Below are 17,218 nucleotides of genomic sequence, written 5' to 3'. Positions count from 1 at the left end.
TTTGTTAAAATCCACTTCAAGCTAATTGGGTAAAAATGTATTCAAAGGTAGAGATGGCTGCCACTCCCCGAGCCTGATTCTGCAGGAGGTTTCTTCCTATTAAAAGGGAGTTTTTATTTCCCACTGTCACCAAGTGCTTGCTGAAAGGCCTTGAGCTGAGTGCTTTGGCACTATATAAATAGAGTTGAATTGAAAAGTAGAGTTTAAAATGTTATCAAAGTGCCAATAAATAACCTCAATGAGAAAAAAGATTTTTCTTTACTGACTTACAGTTTGTATTTCATTTACTGTAGTAGCAGTGGCGGAAAACATTTGCAACTCCAGCAGAGATTCAAACTTCTGTAATGCAATGTACTTGATTAATTGGAGCGCAGACATTTAAAACTACTTGAGGCCTGACAGCCTGAATACACTGAATCATTTGTGATAACTGGTTGTTACAATTTTTGATGGATATTTTTATGAAATGACAGCTGCACTTTTGGGTTATGTTTTGTTTTTTTAAAGGTTTTTCATGTACACCTCACCACTGTCTCGCTGAACTCGGCTCATAAACTTTAGCAAACTTCAGCACTTCATTTTTGTTCTTAAAAACCAGTACCAGCACACTAAAGGTGTTCTCAATTCTCATCTCACTCTTCAAGATTGCATTAAACAACTGAATTAAAAATGCACCGGGCTATCTCCCAGACATCTTGATACCACCACAGGTTTGTCATCTGAACCAACTGCCTTTCCACTTTTCATCCTCTCAGCTGTCCTAACTTCCTCCCTACTAATCTTCTGCTCTTCCTGTTTCACAAACTGTCCTCAAGCCATTCTTCTCTCTCTTTGATTTTCTTCCTTCATTAGCTCCTCAAAGTAATACTTCCTACTTCTCAGCACACTTTCTTCATATGTTTGTATATTTCCATTTCTGTCCTTAATAACACGAACATGCTGCACATCCTTTCGAATTGATACAAGTCCCTTTCTCCTTCCTTAGTATCCAGTCTCATTTAAATGATCATTAGAATTAAATAAGTATTTCAAGAAATTATATGCCACAGTAGAGATTTTTTTTAAATCATCATTCATTATATGAATTTCTGAACAAGCATCAGAATCTGCTCTCCCATTATGCTCTCCCGTTCAGTCCAACGAAAATAATATTCGCAAAACACAAAAATAGAGTTTCAAATACAGTGTAAACAGTATAAATATATATATATGTAGATGTAGATATGTGTGCGCTTGAGTCATTATTTATGTTGTGTGTACGTTCGGTAAAAAATAATAATAATAATAAGTAGACTGTAATTATCTGTATCAGTAGAAACCGTTTAAAAGCTGTGACTGAATTGGGTGATTAAATTTTCCCCTTCAAAAACTACAAATCTCGATTTTGCGGGCGCAATGAGCGCTTCTACGTCATATCCGCCGTTTCCCTCCGGAAGTACAGTTAATTTTTATTCACGGAAAAAAAAAGAAAAAAACAGCTGTTGTTGAAAAAGAAAACATCAAAGTGAGTTTCATGGACAAATTCCGTGCTTTACCTGTTCGCTGACTTTAGTATCGTGAGGACTACAGTGTGGGAGCTGTGCTTGGTGTGTCCCGCCGTTTATTAGGCTGATTTGGAGCAGCGAGGCTCGTTTCGCTCATTTGTTGCGAGTTGGCTGCTGCTGCTGCTAGCTGTTAGCTGTTAGCTTCCATCACTGTGGACTTCCAGCTAGCACGCTAGCCACGCTCAGCTAGCTAACTGACCATTTCTGAGTGTGTGATGAACTCGAGTGACAGTAAAACCTGCTGGCTGCCAGACAGCTAGTGAAATTAGGCGCGTAGATGGGGAATTAGTGCGTGAAAGTAGATCGTACATTGTGTGACTCGTTAGCCTCCTAGTTTGCGATTTATCACTGTTTATGTCAAACGTTAGCCAGCTTTGTTGCTTGTGGAAGAAATAGGTAATAGTTGATGGATTTGCTTATAATTACCTTATCATTGCTTATCATTTCCAAGAAAGGAGGTGTTCCCATTTTACTGAGAAACTCCATGATGCTGGAAAAAAAGTGAATTACTTTGTAACTACAGGATTATTTTCCTTGTAAGTCCTCGCCTCAGCTTTATCATGTTTTTGTGAAATATTTTGCAGAATGCCGGCCTCAAAGAGAGGATCGGCCCCTCCAGACTCGCAGTCCAAGATAAGGAAGTTGGATGAGGACGGAGAGGCTGCGCCATCCAAAACTGTACCAGCCGCCAATAATCAGTCACATAACAACACAGGAAATATGAAAGAAAAGACAGCAGCCCCACGGACTAAGAAAAAACTCTGTGCTTCACCGGAAGGGGGACATAAACTAGCCAAGTCCCCCAAACAGAGCTCGCCTCCGAAGGATTCCAGCAAAACTTCCCCTGACCCACCTGTCAAAAAAGCCAAGCTCCAGAAAGCCACAAGTGCCTCCTGTGGAGAAGCTCCCTCACCGAGAGCGAACTCCAAAACCTCCCTGAAGCGAACTGCCTCCACGGACTCTGACGAGATGAGTAGTGATGGTAGTAAGGCTGACTTCTTCAGAGAAAGGGATGATGAAGACAAGGCCCGCTGCATCAGAAAATACTCAAATCGAGTCAAAGCCAAGCGAAAGACGGAAGGGTCGCCTTCTGTCTCCGAGGATACGAGTCAAGGTTTATCTTCTCCACCTAAGGACCTCATACAGATGGACCACAATTATGGTATATTCACAGATTCACCATGTCTTGAAACTACGGATGAGGCAAATGAGAACATTAAAAAAGAATCTGCAGAATCTTTTACTGAGCAAGAGAGACCACAAATATCAGCTATTGCACCACAGGAGGTGTCAAAGGAAACTACGGTCTCTGTAACAGACACCAAATTTGAGTCTTCAGCTAATGAAAGTAAACATAAAGAATTACAAAATGTAGAAAGCCAAAAGGGTGTAGATAATGAAACACCAGCATCATCAAGAGACATTTCAGACCATCTCATATCCGAGGCTGAAAAGAAGGATGAGGAAGAGTTCATTCAAAAGGATTTAGATGATAAAACACTACCATCATCAATGGAAACACTAAGTTCGGCTGCTGGAGAAGTGGATCCAAAGTGTAAAGATGAAAAACAGTCTTGCATGTCAGAAAGTCTGAGAACTGAAACTAAAACAAATGAAACCACACAGTTTGTTTCTGGAGAGAATAAATTGAGTATTCAGTGTACAGCTAAGGGAACAACTGAATCTGCCACCGTATCCGCAGCCCTTAGTAACGAATTCAACTCTGCATCAGAACAGCAGCTTGTTGAAAGTGAAATTCCAGAGAATGAGACTCAAGCAGACATTATTGTCAGAACTCTAGCTACTTCCAAAGGGGAATCAAATCTTGTAGACACGCAGGATGACGTGCCAATTGCAGTTACCGACACGTGTGTTGATGTGGAAACAATGGTCATAAGGTCTGAGGAAGAGCTTCAAGAAAGCGATGGAAAAGGAGCTGACTTCCAGTTGACTCAGGTCGTCTCTTGTCCTGGAGGTTTGATTGAGAGACAACTGAGCCATGACTCTGTGACAACTGACAGCTGCACTGAAATATTGACCCCTGATTGCGAGGCTGTTCAAAGAGAAGTGATTTCTGAATGTTTCACAGTTCCAGACGGTCAGATAGCACCTAGCGTAGATCTGCAAAATCAGGAGAACCACAGACTTTTTGACAACACTGCAGAAAAGCCTAATGATGGAGTTAAAGAAGATTCTGAGAGCACAGAAGGAGACACGAGCATGATTTGTGTCACTGCAGCAAGCAGCCAGATCAACATGGATATACAGACTGCAGCAGCATCAGAGGAGATTTCTGTAGTGGAAACACAAAGACAGGAAAAACAGGATGCTCCTGAACCTATCGCAGACATATCTACAAACTTTCATGAGGATCATGTGGGAGAAAACTGTAGAATTATGGAAGACAAACACTCTGTGAGCTTTGGACATAGTAGCGGAGCTGAGACTGAAAATAAAATAGAAACACAGAACATAGTGATTTCAGAAGTTTCCAATACAGAAGTGAAAATTCTTGAGACCCAGGAAATCTGCAGCGCTACTACAGCCGAATCCACAGAGGTTCATGATATGGATGATAAATCTGACAACATTAAAACCTCTGAATGTGCTGATGGGTCTGAGAGCCAAGAGAAAATACAAACACAGAGCTTATCAGCTTTGGAGGTTAGTAATCCAGCAGCTAAAGTGGAAGGACAAAACCGGGAGAGGCCAGACAGCGAAGCCACGAGTGACAAAGTTCAGGAAGATCTGAGGACTGCAAACTATGAGAGCAGCGAAGAAGCTGAATGTGTTGCTGCTGTGGAAAAACGAATGGAAACACCAGACGATGTAGAGGCTGAAACCACACCAGTGGAGATCTGTAACATTGAGCAAACGCATCAGATGAGCCAGGTGGACAGTGAATCTACCACAGCTGAATCACACATGGATCAAATTGTTGAAAATGTGCAATCTGTGGAAATGCAGACAAAATTAACAATGGAAGTTTCATATCCATCCGCTTCAGTGGAAATCCGGAGAAGTCAAACAGAAGTGGAGCTACAGACCACATTGAGGACGAGTTCTGACATTACACCTGGAGCAGGAATACAAAGTCACAAAAATCATGAAATCAATGAATGCAATACAGACGACATCCCTGAAGAGATTAAAGAAGACCCAATGATTGAAAATTTGCAAACTGTGCAGAATGAAGATAAATGTGTGACACTAACTCCAGAGATTTCTGAAGCAGCTCATTCAGTGGAAACGCAGAGTGAGAAAAGTCCAGAAGTAGTGGAGATGGAGTCTGCAGCAACATCAGAGGAGGTTTCTAACATACCTGCAGCGCAAACACAAAACCAAGAGAATCAGGATGTTGGTGCACATATTACAGACACAGTTTATACAGTCTGTGAGTCTGTGACTGTCACTAAGAACGAAAACAAAACAGAAGAGCAGCATAAATCGCCAATAGAATTTACCGGACATGCCTCTACGATGGAATTACAGAGTGAGAAAAGTCAAAATGAAGTTGAGATGGAAACTGCAACAACATCAGAGGAGGTTTCTGACACATCTGCAGTGGAAACAGAAACCCAGACGAGTCAGGATGTCTGTGAAGATGGTGCAGGCATGCAGATCAACTCTGTGACTGTTGCAGAAAATGAAAACAAAAAAGAAGAAAAGGCTAAAACCACACCAGAGATTTCCGAAGTGGTCCCTTCAGTGGAAGCACAAAGTGAGAAAATTCAGAGTGAAGTGGGTGTGGAGTCTGCAGCACCTTCAGATGAGGTTTCTAAGATACCTGCAGTGGAAATCCAAAGTCAGATAAGCAAGGTTATCACAGAATATAGCACAGATGTACATACACAGTCAGTGACATCAACACCAGACTCCCCTAAAGAATCCACCTCAGTGGAAATCCAGCTGGTGCAAAGTCAAAATGAAGTGGATGCGGAGCAGAAAACACCAGAGGAGGTTGCTAACACACCTGCATTGGAAATAAAGGGCCAGGATGTCATTGAACATAACACAGACATACTCATGCAGCCCATCAGTGTCTCAGAGAATGAAAATGAAATGGAAAAACAGGCTCCATCAATATCAGAGGCAGAGATTTCAGTGGAAGTACAAAGTGGCAAAAGTCTATCTGAAGTGGAGATGGAGACCACAACAACATCAGAAGAGCTTTGTAGCCCACCGGCAGCGGAAACGCATAAGCAGAAGAGTCAGGATGTCAGTGAACACACAGAAGATTCATATACACAGCCCGTCGCTGTCCCAGAGAGAGAAATTGAAATGGAAGAGCAGGCTAAATCGACACAAGAGATTTCAGTGGAAATACAAAGTGAGAACAGCCTAAATGAAGTCGACATGGAGTCTGCAGCTACATCAGAGGAGATTTCTAGCACACCTGCAGCGGAAATACAAAATCAGATGAGCAAAGATGTACATACAGAGCCTGTTACTGGTGCAGAGAATGAAAACAAAAAGCAGGATACATTAATAGCAGATATTTCTATTTCAGCACACAGCCAGGAGATACAGGAAGCCACTGAGCCTACGGGAGACATATCTAAAGAAGTCCACAAAGAATTAAGGAATCCTACAAATTACCCCAACAAAGCACATTGTGTCACTGCTGCTGAGAGTCAGGTGGGAATGGAGACAACAGAAGCACCAAAGGAGACATCTGAGCCAACAAATAACCAAAGCCAGAAAGGTCAGGAGGTCAGTGAACTTACTATAAACACTACAGTAGAGAAAGACTTTATTAATGCTCTGAGTGAAGAGGAGGATGATAAGGTTAAGGCCGACTGTGTCATTGCTGCTGAGAGTCAAACAAAAGTGGAAATGCAGACAACAGAAACACCGGAGGAGGTTTCTGATCTAAAGAATGTGCCAGAAACACAAAGTCAGAAAGATCGGGAGACCACGGAGCTCAACACAGACACTGAGGCAGGAAAAGATTTCATTAATACTGAAGAAAAGGATGACAAGGCCGATGCTGAATGTGCCAGTGTTACTGAGAGTCTAGGAGAAATGGAAATACAGACAGTAGAAGCACCAGAGAAGATTACTTATCTGACAAATAAACAAAATCAGAGAGGTCAAGAGGTCAGCGAACTCACTACAGACACTGAAGTGGAAAAAGATTTGACCGGGACAGAGTGCGAGGAAAAGGATGTCGAGGTTAACGAGGAAAGTTTAAGCGCTGTTGAGAATCAAGGAGAAATGGAAGTGCAGACAACAGAATCAGGAGAAGAAAGATCTGACGTTGAAGTACACAATGATGGAAATCAGGAGGTCGGTGACGTTCAGGAAGATCTTATGTCTGCACGCTGTGAGACTAGAAATGAGGAAGAGCCTGCTTCTGAATGTGTTAACATTTTAGAAACTACTGCAGAAGGGAGTCCTTATCTAGCAAAACAGCAAAGTAATGTTACTGAGGAAATAAATGAAGACACTACAGCCTTATTAGAAATTCAGAAACAGAGAGGGCCTCCTGCTGACGTGCATATAACAAGTGAATCAACAGAAAGGGAAGCTTCAGTGTTAGAAGAGGAAATGGGGAGCCAAATGTTTAATAAGGTCAAGGCTGACGGATCTGTTGGTAACATCGAAGGAGAAGGAGCGGACAGCAGCGAAGTAATGCTTTTTGTTTGTGGGCAAACTGACAACAACGATGTCGTAATTCAGCCTTCTGAGGAGCAGATTGAGATGGTTAATCAGTCAGCGGTCGGGCCCCATGAAAACCAGATAGTGTACGAGCCCATTAGTAGCCCAGAGAGTAATGATGATCGTGATGTGTCTGCAGCGGGAGCAGAGAAACACGATGCCGTTTCTATATTAGATATACAATGCACAGAGGCTCAACAAATGGAAACAAACTTTTCCAGTAATGAAGACAACAGAGAAATTGGTGGCATGCAGCTGGTAAATGAAGCTGCTAAGGAGGAAATTTGTGTCCCAGACAACCAGGCAGGGGTTGAAATGGAAGTACAAGCGCAGCCAGCACAGTTGGAGCAGAGTAACGCTACCGTGGATGTGAAAGAAGTTGCACCGATCAGCTCTGGCAGTGACATGAGCGTGGCAGATGGAGGGTCAGGAGATGCTGCAGAAGTGAAGAGTGAAATGACAGTGAAAAGTGAAGGAAATGGCATTTCAGAGTGCATCAGAGCCACTGAGTTTTCTGAGCAGGTGCAGCACAATGCTGGCGTTCAGGAGGCTGCAGGCGTCATGGTAACAACAACAACTCCACCAACAACGACTACATCCTCCACTGAATTTAAGGTACCAGGTGGTGCATCTGAGGAATATGTGATTTTAGAGCCAGTCCCACAGAGTGAAATTCACTTTGATATCGTCACTCAAGCTGCAACCGAATCAGGTCTGGCGGCCTCTCTTAAAGAGCAGGTGAATCCAGAAAGTGAGTCGATGGAGGAGAAGGCGGAGAGTGAGAGGACTTTAAATGGTTCCGAGCAAACTGTGTTTACTGAAGCGGCGGCTAGTTCAGCTGAGGTAGCAGAGCAGGAGACAAACATTTCACCTGTGGAGGAAGACGTTCAGGTTATTCAGCCTTCTGGCCACCAGTCATCTCACATGGTGGACATGAATACCTCCCATGACTCTGAACCCCAAAGTGTGATTGAAGACATTAATGTAGTGATGATAGAGGATGCTGAAGATAACCTGGACATACAAGAAGTGCAGATTCTAGAGGACATCGAGATCGGACATGAGATTATAGTGGTGGAGGAAGAGAATGATGAAGACAGTGACATTGCAGTAGTAGAAAAGCCACAAGAAACAGCCGAGGCAGGCCCGCCTGAGGAAAAGGTGAATGAGAAGTACATATGTAAGACTAGTGGGCCTGACATGAGGCAAAACAGCACAGCTGAAAAGACCGAAGAGGAAAAGAAAGTTCAAGAGCCAGAAAAACCCAAGAAACAAGAAATGAACACGCAAGCGAGAACCAAAGCTCGCCTCGCAGCTCTGGCTGAGCAGAAGGCTGCGGCAGCTAAGAGAAGTGCAAACAGGCAGCAGCTGAATCTCTTAGCCCTGTGTCAGGAGATCGCAGAGGACATTGCCACAGACAGCATGCTGCTGAAGAGGATAGAAGAAGAAAAACAAGCGGCAGCAGCAGCAGCCAAGAGTGAAGCCAGCAAGAAGGAACGCCCGCCTGTTAACACGCAAGATGCCAACACGGTTAATGTCGCAACTCCTGCTGGACCAGAGGGATGTGCCCCTCCTTCGGTGACCCCTGCTTCTGAGGCACCCCCAGCCCAGCCCTCAACGGCTGATTCAGCCGAAACTCAGCCTTCCGCCGAGCCTCCAAAGAGACGTTTCTTCATCACGCAGATTTCAGTGCCGCTGAAAGTCCACGAGAAAAAGAAGTTGACTCGATATCAAAGACTCAGACAGGTCGAGCTGCAGAGAGAGAAAATGTCATGGGCACGTGTGAAGAAACTAAAGTCTGACCAAGCAAATCAGATGTTCTCAGACATGGATTGGCAGGCACCTTTTTCTGCTGCCTCTCTTTTTCCAGTGAGCCCTGTTACCACACCACCTCCTCAACCTGCAGCCAGTCCAGCAACCTCCCAACTGAGTCCTTCTGCATCTAGCAAACCTGCTACACCGAAGGCAGAAGCTCCCAAGGATGAGCCTAAGGCTGAGCCGGCTAAAACCGAACCATCTAAAACTGAACCCACTAAAGCTGATACCTCCAAAAAACAACCAACGAAAACTGAAACTCCTAAAACTGAACCCCCTAAAACTGAAACTGCCAAACCTGAAGCCTCTAAAACGGAGCCTCCTAGTACTGAAAACCGTAGAACTACACGGCAAAGCAAGGTTCAGACTACTAAAGCAGCAGCTACTCCAGAGCCCGCGCCAAAAGTCACAAGATCAGGAGCCAAGAGAACCCTCCCAGCAATACCACCTCCCATGCCCAACGGACTTAATGCTCAGAAACTGAAAATGGAAGTTGAGTACAAGCCGTACAGACCCAGGCCGAAGTATTCTCCTGACGATTTTGAGCTGGATGATGACCCATTACCAGCAAAGCCGAAACCACCCGGCCTCCAGTCAAACCCTTCAGCTCAGCCTAAACCGACTCTACTATCAAAGCCCACGCTCACAGCGCAACTTGCCAACCAGGCAAAACTCAAAGCTCAGACCAAGCCTGCTGGGCAGATCTCAGGTCAGTCAAAGCCCTCTGTTGCAGCTCCAGCTCAGTTAAAGCCCGCACAGTTAAAACCAGCTGTTGCACCAGCAACACAGTCTAAGGCCACAGCTGCAACTGCAGCTTCATCCAAACTTGCTTCTTCAGCGAATGCTCCGTTAAAGTCTCCAGTCCCGACTGCAACTCAGTCTAAAGTTGTTTCAGCTCCGGCTCAGTCCAAGCCTGCAGCTTCTGTTTCACCTCAGCTGAAGACTGCAGGTGCCGATGCAAATCTAACACAGCTGAAACCATCTGCTTCACCTGCAGCTCGGCCTGCTGTTGCAGCCACATCTGGGATGAAGCCTGCTGCCTCTAAGGCTGGTGCAATTTCAGTGCCTCAGAGCCCCACAGATCCCACGTGTAAAGAAAACGACAAGTGCAAGGTAAGTCAGAAATAAATTATTCTATGATCAGTGTCACAGGCGCTGCACATGTTACTTACCTTATTTCTTTCATACACAGAATGCAGCTCATCCACTTTCATCAGTTCCACCTGAAGAGAGCGCCAAAGTGTCTGACAAGCTTACAGGTATCTGTGTATATTAATTGCAATCCTGACTCAGATTTACCTCCATCAGCTCGTCCAGATTGTCTACCTGTCTGTGCCTGTGTCTGCTAGCGGGATTACTCAAAAAGTCATGGACAGGTTTGCCTGAAAGTGCTACCAGAAGTGCCCCAACGTAGACGTGATTAATTCAGATTCAGATGCTTGATCCAGATTCAGATTAATCTGGATCAAGCATCCAGGGAGTCTGTATTTTCAGTTATGGTAGAGGGCTGCACTACCAGTGTACGATCCACAATTTTTTATGAGGAAAAAAAGTTCATTTTTATCATTCAGATTTGAATTAGGCCATAGACTAGAATAATTTATCAAAATAACGAGGCAAGCAACACACATTTTAAATCCTGCTCTTTTAGGTTGTTTCTTACTTCACCTTAATCAATATAAATGCATAGAAATGTTTAAAAAAAGTGAAATTCACATCTCTCATCTTTAACCAGCTTATTCTTCCTGGCAGGCCGACACTGTTGCATAAACGTGGTTCTTATCTGCCTGCTTATAGGACAGCAAACACAACATGCAGTGTTTGGATAGCTGTTAGGTTGAAATTCAGGCCTCTAAATACTGATTACATTAAGGTAAGCACCCCTGTCAGCGTGCACTTAGTTGCGTCTGCAGCTTTGTGCTGGTAGTGTTATGTCTCACATCGCCAAACACTGGACCTGAACATGTTACCCACAAGGTCACGTCCCTTTAAAGGGAGAGGCTAATAAAACTATCTGTCCACCCCAGATTTCAGCTTCTTTCATCAGTTAACCGCGAGTGCAGCACATGTTGTCATACAAGTCCAGTCTTGGATCTTTGACTAATGTTTCAAAGCATTAACTTTTCCAAGATCAGCGCTAAATGTTATTTGTTTATTGATTTATTTTACTTTACTTTACTTTACATTTTAACAATATGTTGTTTAAGTAAATTAGGAATTTATATTTTAAGTTTTTTTTATTGTATTTTGTCAACAACCTTCTTAAATGTGTATATAATTATGTTGCTGTGTAAAATCCTTTCTTTTCTTCGTTGATCTTTCTCCAGAGAGTAAAGCAGAAAGCTTGAAGGCAGCAGAGCAGACATCAGCAAAGCCTTGTCAAGAGTAAGAAGCTTTTCTAAAGTTGTTTGACATGTTTTATTTTGGGTTTTTTTTTGCCTCTTAGCGGTTGAAACCTTCAGTAAATCGATGTGTTTTTGTATCACAGCAAAGCCGTGAAGCCACAGGATGGCGCGGCTCCTCTCTCCGAAGCTTGCCTGCAAAAAGAAGTCAAGAAGCTAAAGGAGGCTGACAAAGATGGCACCCAAACAGTTATTGTGAGTGAACGAGATAGTTTCCTCTGACCTCACTTTAAATCCTGCGCTGTTGCAATGGAAAACATGGATCATAAGTTGGGTTCTTTCTGTGTTCTGTCACTCTGGAAAACTAAGTGAAATTGAATTCTTGAGAGTGAGCTTATTGCTTTGCTTTGTTCTCGCAGGATGCAGGACAGAAGCATTTTGGAGCAGTGGCCTGCAGTGTGTGTGGGATGCTCTACTCTGCTGCCAACCCCGAGGATGAATCTCAGCATTTGCTGTTTCACAACCAGTTCATCAGCGCCGTCAAATATGTGGTGAGGGAAAGTCACATGCCTATGCCTGTTAAACTGACTCCCTAGATCAGGGCAATAAATGCCCAAAAATTTATAGATATGGCTTACAAAAAATAAACAATGCAGTGCAGGGATACATGAGGCTTCCTGATAAAGGGAGTCTTGACCCTCGTCTTCCACTCTATGCTGCACTACAGTGAGCAAGACTGCAGCATTTGATGAGATTCCTCCTTAAGATTGCCCGTTGGACATTTTTCTAACTTCCCACCTCTAGAAAAGTAGGTCAGCACAGCTCTTTGTTTATTCAGTTCAAGTGTGATTTATTCTCACTGACTTTTCTGGTGGCAGAAGAGACAGTAAATAAAGTTAAATTGAAAATGTAATTTTATTTGGTTTACGTCAAATGATTCTGTCGGCTTATAAGAAGATTTATTACCTGGAATGTTTTGCGCCTATTTGCCAAAATTGTCCAAGATTGGGAGTGACTGCATATAGAAAATGGATTAATATCTACTTAGGACATTTAGATGACATAATTAAATACTTTCTATTCTTTTTGCTTTCCTGTTTTTGTCAGGGATGGAAAAAGGAGAGGATTTTGTCCGAGTTTCCAGATGGCAAGATCATTCTCGTCCTGCCAGATGATCCCAAATATGCTCTGAAGAAGGTATGTTTACACCAGCGTTTGCTAGCGTGGACTGTTCAGGGCTTATATGTCTGGATTGATAGTTAGGTCCCCAAAACAAGAAGTCCCCAGTTTTTATATTTTTTGGCTCCGTCTTTTACTGCCACCGAGTTAACATGAAATAGCCAGCATGGAGTTGAATTACAGACTGCTGTAATTCTACAGGTTGCAACAGGTCCTCAAGTGTAACAGAACAATAAGTATAAATACATTTAAATAAAATACTCTTTTGAGAATCCTTTGCAGGGAGTGACTGTCTGAGGTAGCAATCACACAGGCCTAGCAAAAGGTAACAACAACAAAGGTACTTTTCTCCACTAGGGAAAAATGTGTATTCCCTAACATGTTGCCAAGTGGTTGCTTTGTGTTGAAAAGAGGGTACTGCACCAAAAATCTTGCAGTTGCTTTGCTTGCTAGTAGATTCCCGTGATCATTAGAGGTGCGCAGATCAATCCAAATGTTGATAGTGTCGATCCCAACACTGGTATTGGTATCGGATCGATATTAGCACGATATGATCGATATTTTGTTTCCACTCTCTAAGTTCAGTATGTGTCACACTGCATTGCGTTAAATTATTTTGGGGGGAAATGGAAAAAACACAAACCTCAAGCATGCACTAAAATTTTATTTATAGCCTATAGCACATTTAAAGAACAGAAGGCATTTAAATTCTACATCTCTAAAAAAAACACCAAACTGTTTCAAAATGCATGATAAACTGAAAGGTGTGTGTTACTATGTGGCTTGTACTTTGGAAAGTAAAAATCACAGCAATTTAGTGACCATTAAAATGTGTTCAGAATTTATAAATTAGTGATGATTCAACTCATAAATCACGACACATTGCTGTTCCTTACATAAGCTGCTTTTTTAAGTATTGGTATCGCTAGTATTGGCTCTGTATTTACTTAGTATTGATTCAATACCAACATTTGCAGTATCACACAGGAAGATGTTGACTTGCCTGCAAATTGATAACTGAGCACTAAGCTGAAGTTAAACTTGAGAAAGTGGGACGCAAACCAGAAACAGAGAATGTTCCCCTTCAAAGTAAAGGTCGTAATTTACTACTACTACTATTGCCCGCCACCCCTCCCAGGGTATGGGGTGCCACAGGTAGATCTCCAGAGATTTCTGTCCTGGGCCATTCTTTCTAGTTGGGTCGAGGCGCAACCAATATATTTTAAAGGGTGAAGGCTTTGCTTTGAAGGTGGATGTTTTCTTTTCTTTTTTAGTGAGTTTTTGGTGAGTGTTTGCATTTCATTCAGCAATAGCCTGCAACAACTTGCCAACTGATTGGGTAATTTTTTCCCCTAGCAACGAGCAGTTACCTGGGAATCCCTTACCAATCTCTAGGCCTGTGTGGCTCGGGCCTAAGGTCTGAAACTCAAAGCTTTTACTGAAGCTATTTACTGTTGTAGGGTCTTTCATCGCTCAGTTTTTGTCTTCAGCAAGTAAAATGCTCATTCATGTTTGGGGGTCTCTCTGTGAAGTAAGCAGCCAACTTTGCTGCGTTTGTCTGAGTCTGAGCAGAGAATTCACCCTTATGCACTTAATAATTTAAAGAGCTGTAAACAGCTGAAATGTGAGCAGACAGACTGCATAACCTCTGCCAAGGCTGAAAAGCACATCACAAGAATGCCTGGATCTGGATTAGCTCGTTATATTTTCCTGAAATTTAAAACAGTGTATCTCAGTTTTTCAGCTTGCATTTGTAAATGTGACACCAAAACTCCAAGACTGCCCTGCCTTTGAAAAAAAAATGCTGAAGTCTCACTTGGACTGTATCCTTAGATATGCTCCAATATTTATCATCCCTGCATTAGCATACTGATTCTTGGATGTACAATAATCTGTTCCTCAGGTTGAGGAGATCCGGGAGATGGTGGACAATGACCTCGGCTTCCAGCAGGTGGAGACCAAGTGTCCCTCAAAGACCAAAACCTTCCTCTTTATCTCTAATGACAAGAAAGTGGCTGGGTGTCTCATAGCTGAGCACATACAAGAGGTAAGAGATGATGATGAGCACATTTGTGAATGATCATCGTGTAAAAATTGGGATAAATGAAATTCTTGGCTGATACAGATGTTTAAAATAGCTTAAAATATGAACTAAAATATTGCTTTTTGTGTTTCTAATCTTTCTTTTTTCCTCATGTAACAGTTTTAAGGTGTCTGAGCATTTAGACGGACCAAATGGATATAATACAATAAACAGATGTTCGACCGCTGCTATCTGTAAGTGTCAGTTTATTCTGTGACGTTTACTGAGGATTGTGCATGCTCACAGGGGTACAGGGTGATTGAAGAGCCCATGCCAGAGGGTTCAGAGGGAGAGAAGTTGATGTTTGAACGTCAGAGAGCTTGGTGCTGCTCCACAACGCCAGAGCCCGCCATCTGCGGCATCAGCCGCATCTGGGTGGTCAGCATGATGAGACGTCAGGGCATCGCCTCGCGCATGCTCGAGTGCCTCCGGTCAGTACGGCTGCAAACCGCCAGCCATTTCATCGTCATCATCTCACACACACACAATCAAAGTCATATTAATGCAACTCGTATTTGTTTGTTTTTCTGCACAGGAATAATTTCATATACGGTTCATACCTGAGCAAAGATGAGATCGCCTTCTCCGACCCCACTCCCGACGGGAAACTCTTCGCCACGCATTATTTCGGCACTTCCAAGTTTTTGGTTTATAACTTCGTGAGCGGGACACGCTCGCACCAACCCAAAACCCAAGCAGTATGACGGTCTTCAGATACCGTAACGATGGCTTCATCTGAGACGCTCACCGACCAGTGGGACATCCTCACCAAACACTGAATCTTCACGTGTGTTTTAAAAAGAAAAACCTCCTCGGAGGGGTTACACATTGGTTCAAACTCAGGATGAAAACAACGAGGTGTTGTTGAAACATGATATTTCACCCTTTAATCCTTCCCCGCATAGTATTTTGAAGAAAAAGAGTATTTTCTTTATACATTTTTAAGTAAACAATTGGTTTTATTAGGAGAATAGAGTTTACATGCATGATCTGACAGCAATAGAAAACAAAGAGCATTTAATCGTTTTATCTTTTGAATCCTCGTGAAGCGTAACCATCAACCTGCTGCATTAAACAAATGGTTATTTGCAAGTTTGTTTCTCAGTCGGTTTTTGTCATTTTTACACCCGTTTCCTGTAGTGGAGTGTTAAGCTGCCGTTGTCTCCAGATGTGTTTAAGCGACGTCGATAATCCCTGAAGGGCACAACTGCACAATTTCTTTTGAGGGGTTAAGCTGTGTTTCCTACACTTTGATTTCACTGTCATGTTTTTATTGTAGTATTTCAGAAACAATTTCAACACCTTGATTAGAGAGATGTGGATTAGAACTGTAGCTTGGGCATTATTTGTGTGCTCTGATCTCCTGAGATCACATTACCTGACTTTTTTTCCCTCAAGCCGAGCCATATACTGTACACCGTTTAGCGGGGCGTTATAGCCTAAACTGTATGAGTGGTGTCTTTAAATTTCACCAAGGCTGTCTTTTGCTTTGTTTGTGCCTGAATGAATCATGTGTGACTTAAGTTGTTGATTTATTTTCTTTACTTTTTTAGCCACATGTTCTTCTTAAGTAGCATCTGGCTTTGTTTTTTTATTCCAATAGTGTAGATTATCATCTTCCTATTCCTTAGTAACAATGAATTAAAATGTATATCAAATTATCATGTAGATTTATGCATAGTATAACAAGATTTATAATGAAAGATGGGCAAGTTCTTAAGTGTCACGTGTTAAATGGTGTTTGAGTGAAGGTAAATATCAACCAGGTTCAGCCTTTATGATTGAAAACAGGGATATTTGCTCAGTGATCAACATGAGGGGTTTAGATTAACCCGCCTCTCTTCAGATTAACAGTATCATCGTAATCCACCTCTTATTTTCTTCTTCCTCCTTGTTACAGCGGTTGATTTTAGAACGATGTGGTTGTGTAAGAAAAAGACATTTGATTTATACGAAGCTGTTATGTAAATATTTATTTAAATAAAAGTAAAATGTAAAACATTTTTGGTGTTTCTGATTAGCTGTTTTTGACCTTGTATGGATTTTTCCCAATTTTCTGTCATGTAAATGCTGTTATAGTCGTGGCTTCTGATATTAAAAGAGTTTCAAATAACGAGGTCAGTATACACTCGCTGGCCATTTTATTGGGTACATCTTACCAGTCTTTTGCCTTAATTCTTTGTGGCTTAGAATCAGCGACATTCCTCAGAGATTTTGGTCCATTTTAATTCAGCAATCTCTTGATTAAGAGTCATGTTCAAGAAATATGTTTGTGATCATTTGAATTTTGTGACATGGAAGCAGCCATGAAAAGATGGGAACACTGTGGTCAAATGGACATGGTCAGCAGAAATTCTGTGGTGATTCGGTGATGCCCAGTTGCTATTAAAAGTCCCACATCCTCAAACCATCAGCAGCCTGAAATGTTGCTGGAAGGCGGGGTGGATCCATAATTTTATTTTTATGTCAAATTCTGATCCTAATGAAAACTCCTAAGACCAGAAACCCTTTTTCTGATTTTGGTTAGACTGTTTGTATAGTCAGTTTCCAGAGTGTGGTCTTCTGCCGCTGCAGTCCTTCTGAGATGCTCTTCT

General features: G+C 42.4%; 1 protein-coding gene across 1 annotated transcript; it reads left to right on the top strand.

The window, feature by feature from the left end:
* Positions 1-1,446: 1,446 nt before the first annotated feature.
* Positions 1,447-16,702, top strand: LOC102790763 (uncharacterized). The gene is made up of 10 exons (XM_006795007.3): positions 1,447-1,504; positions 2,129-10,133; positions 10,213-10,279; positions 11,348-11,405; positions 11,509-11,617; positions 11,782-11,913; positions 12,470-12,559; positions 14,445-14,588; positions 14,871-15,055; positions 15,160-16,702. Exons 2-10 carry the CDS (start codon positions 2,130-2,132, stop codon positions 15,326-15,328), a joined length of 8,958 nt encoding a protein of 2,985 aa, XP_006795070.2. The 5' UTR covers positions 1,447-1,504; position 2,129; the 3' UTR covers positions 15,329-16,702.
* The last annotated feature ends 516 nt before the right edge of the window (positions 16,703-17,218 follow it).

The sequence above is a fragment of the Neolamprologus brichardi genome, chromosome 9 (genome assembly GCF_056152115.1).
Source record: "Neolamprologus brichardi isolate AB-2024 chromosome 9, ASM5615211v1, whole genome shotgun sequence".
Classification (NCBI taxonomy): Eukaryota; Metazoa; Chordata; class Actinopteri; order Cichliformes; family Cichlidae; genus Neolamprologus; species Neolamprologus brichardi.
The sequence above is the reverse complement of the archived record's forward strand: the minus strand, read 5'-3'. Positions and strand labels throughout refer to the sequence as shown.

Excerpts from the sequence above, each read along its gene's own strand:
- LOC102790763 (XM_006795007.3), top strand. The coding sequence starts at position 2,130 with ATGCCGGCCTCAAAGAGAGGATCGGCCCCTCCAGACTCGCAGTCCAAG. Across the intron at positions 11,618-11,781 it reads ATGGCACCCAAACAGTTATT|GATGCAGGACAGAAGCATTT; the intron begins GTGAGTGAACGA and ends TTGTTCTCGCAG. Across the intron at positions 15,056-15,159 it reads CGCATGCTCGAGTGCCTCCG|GAATAATTTCATATACGGTT; the intron begins GTCAGTACGGCT and ends TTTTCTGCACAG.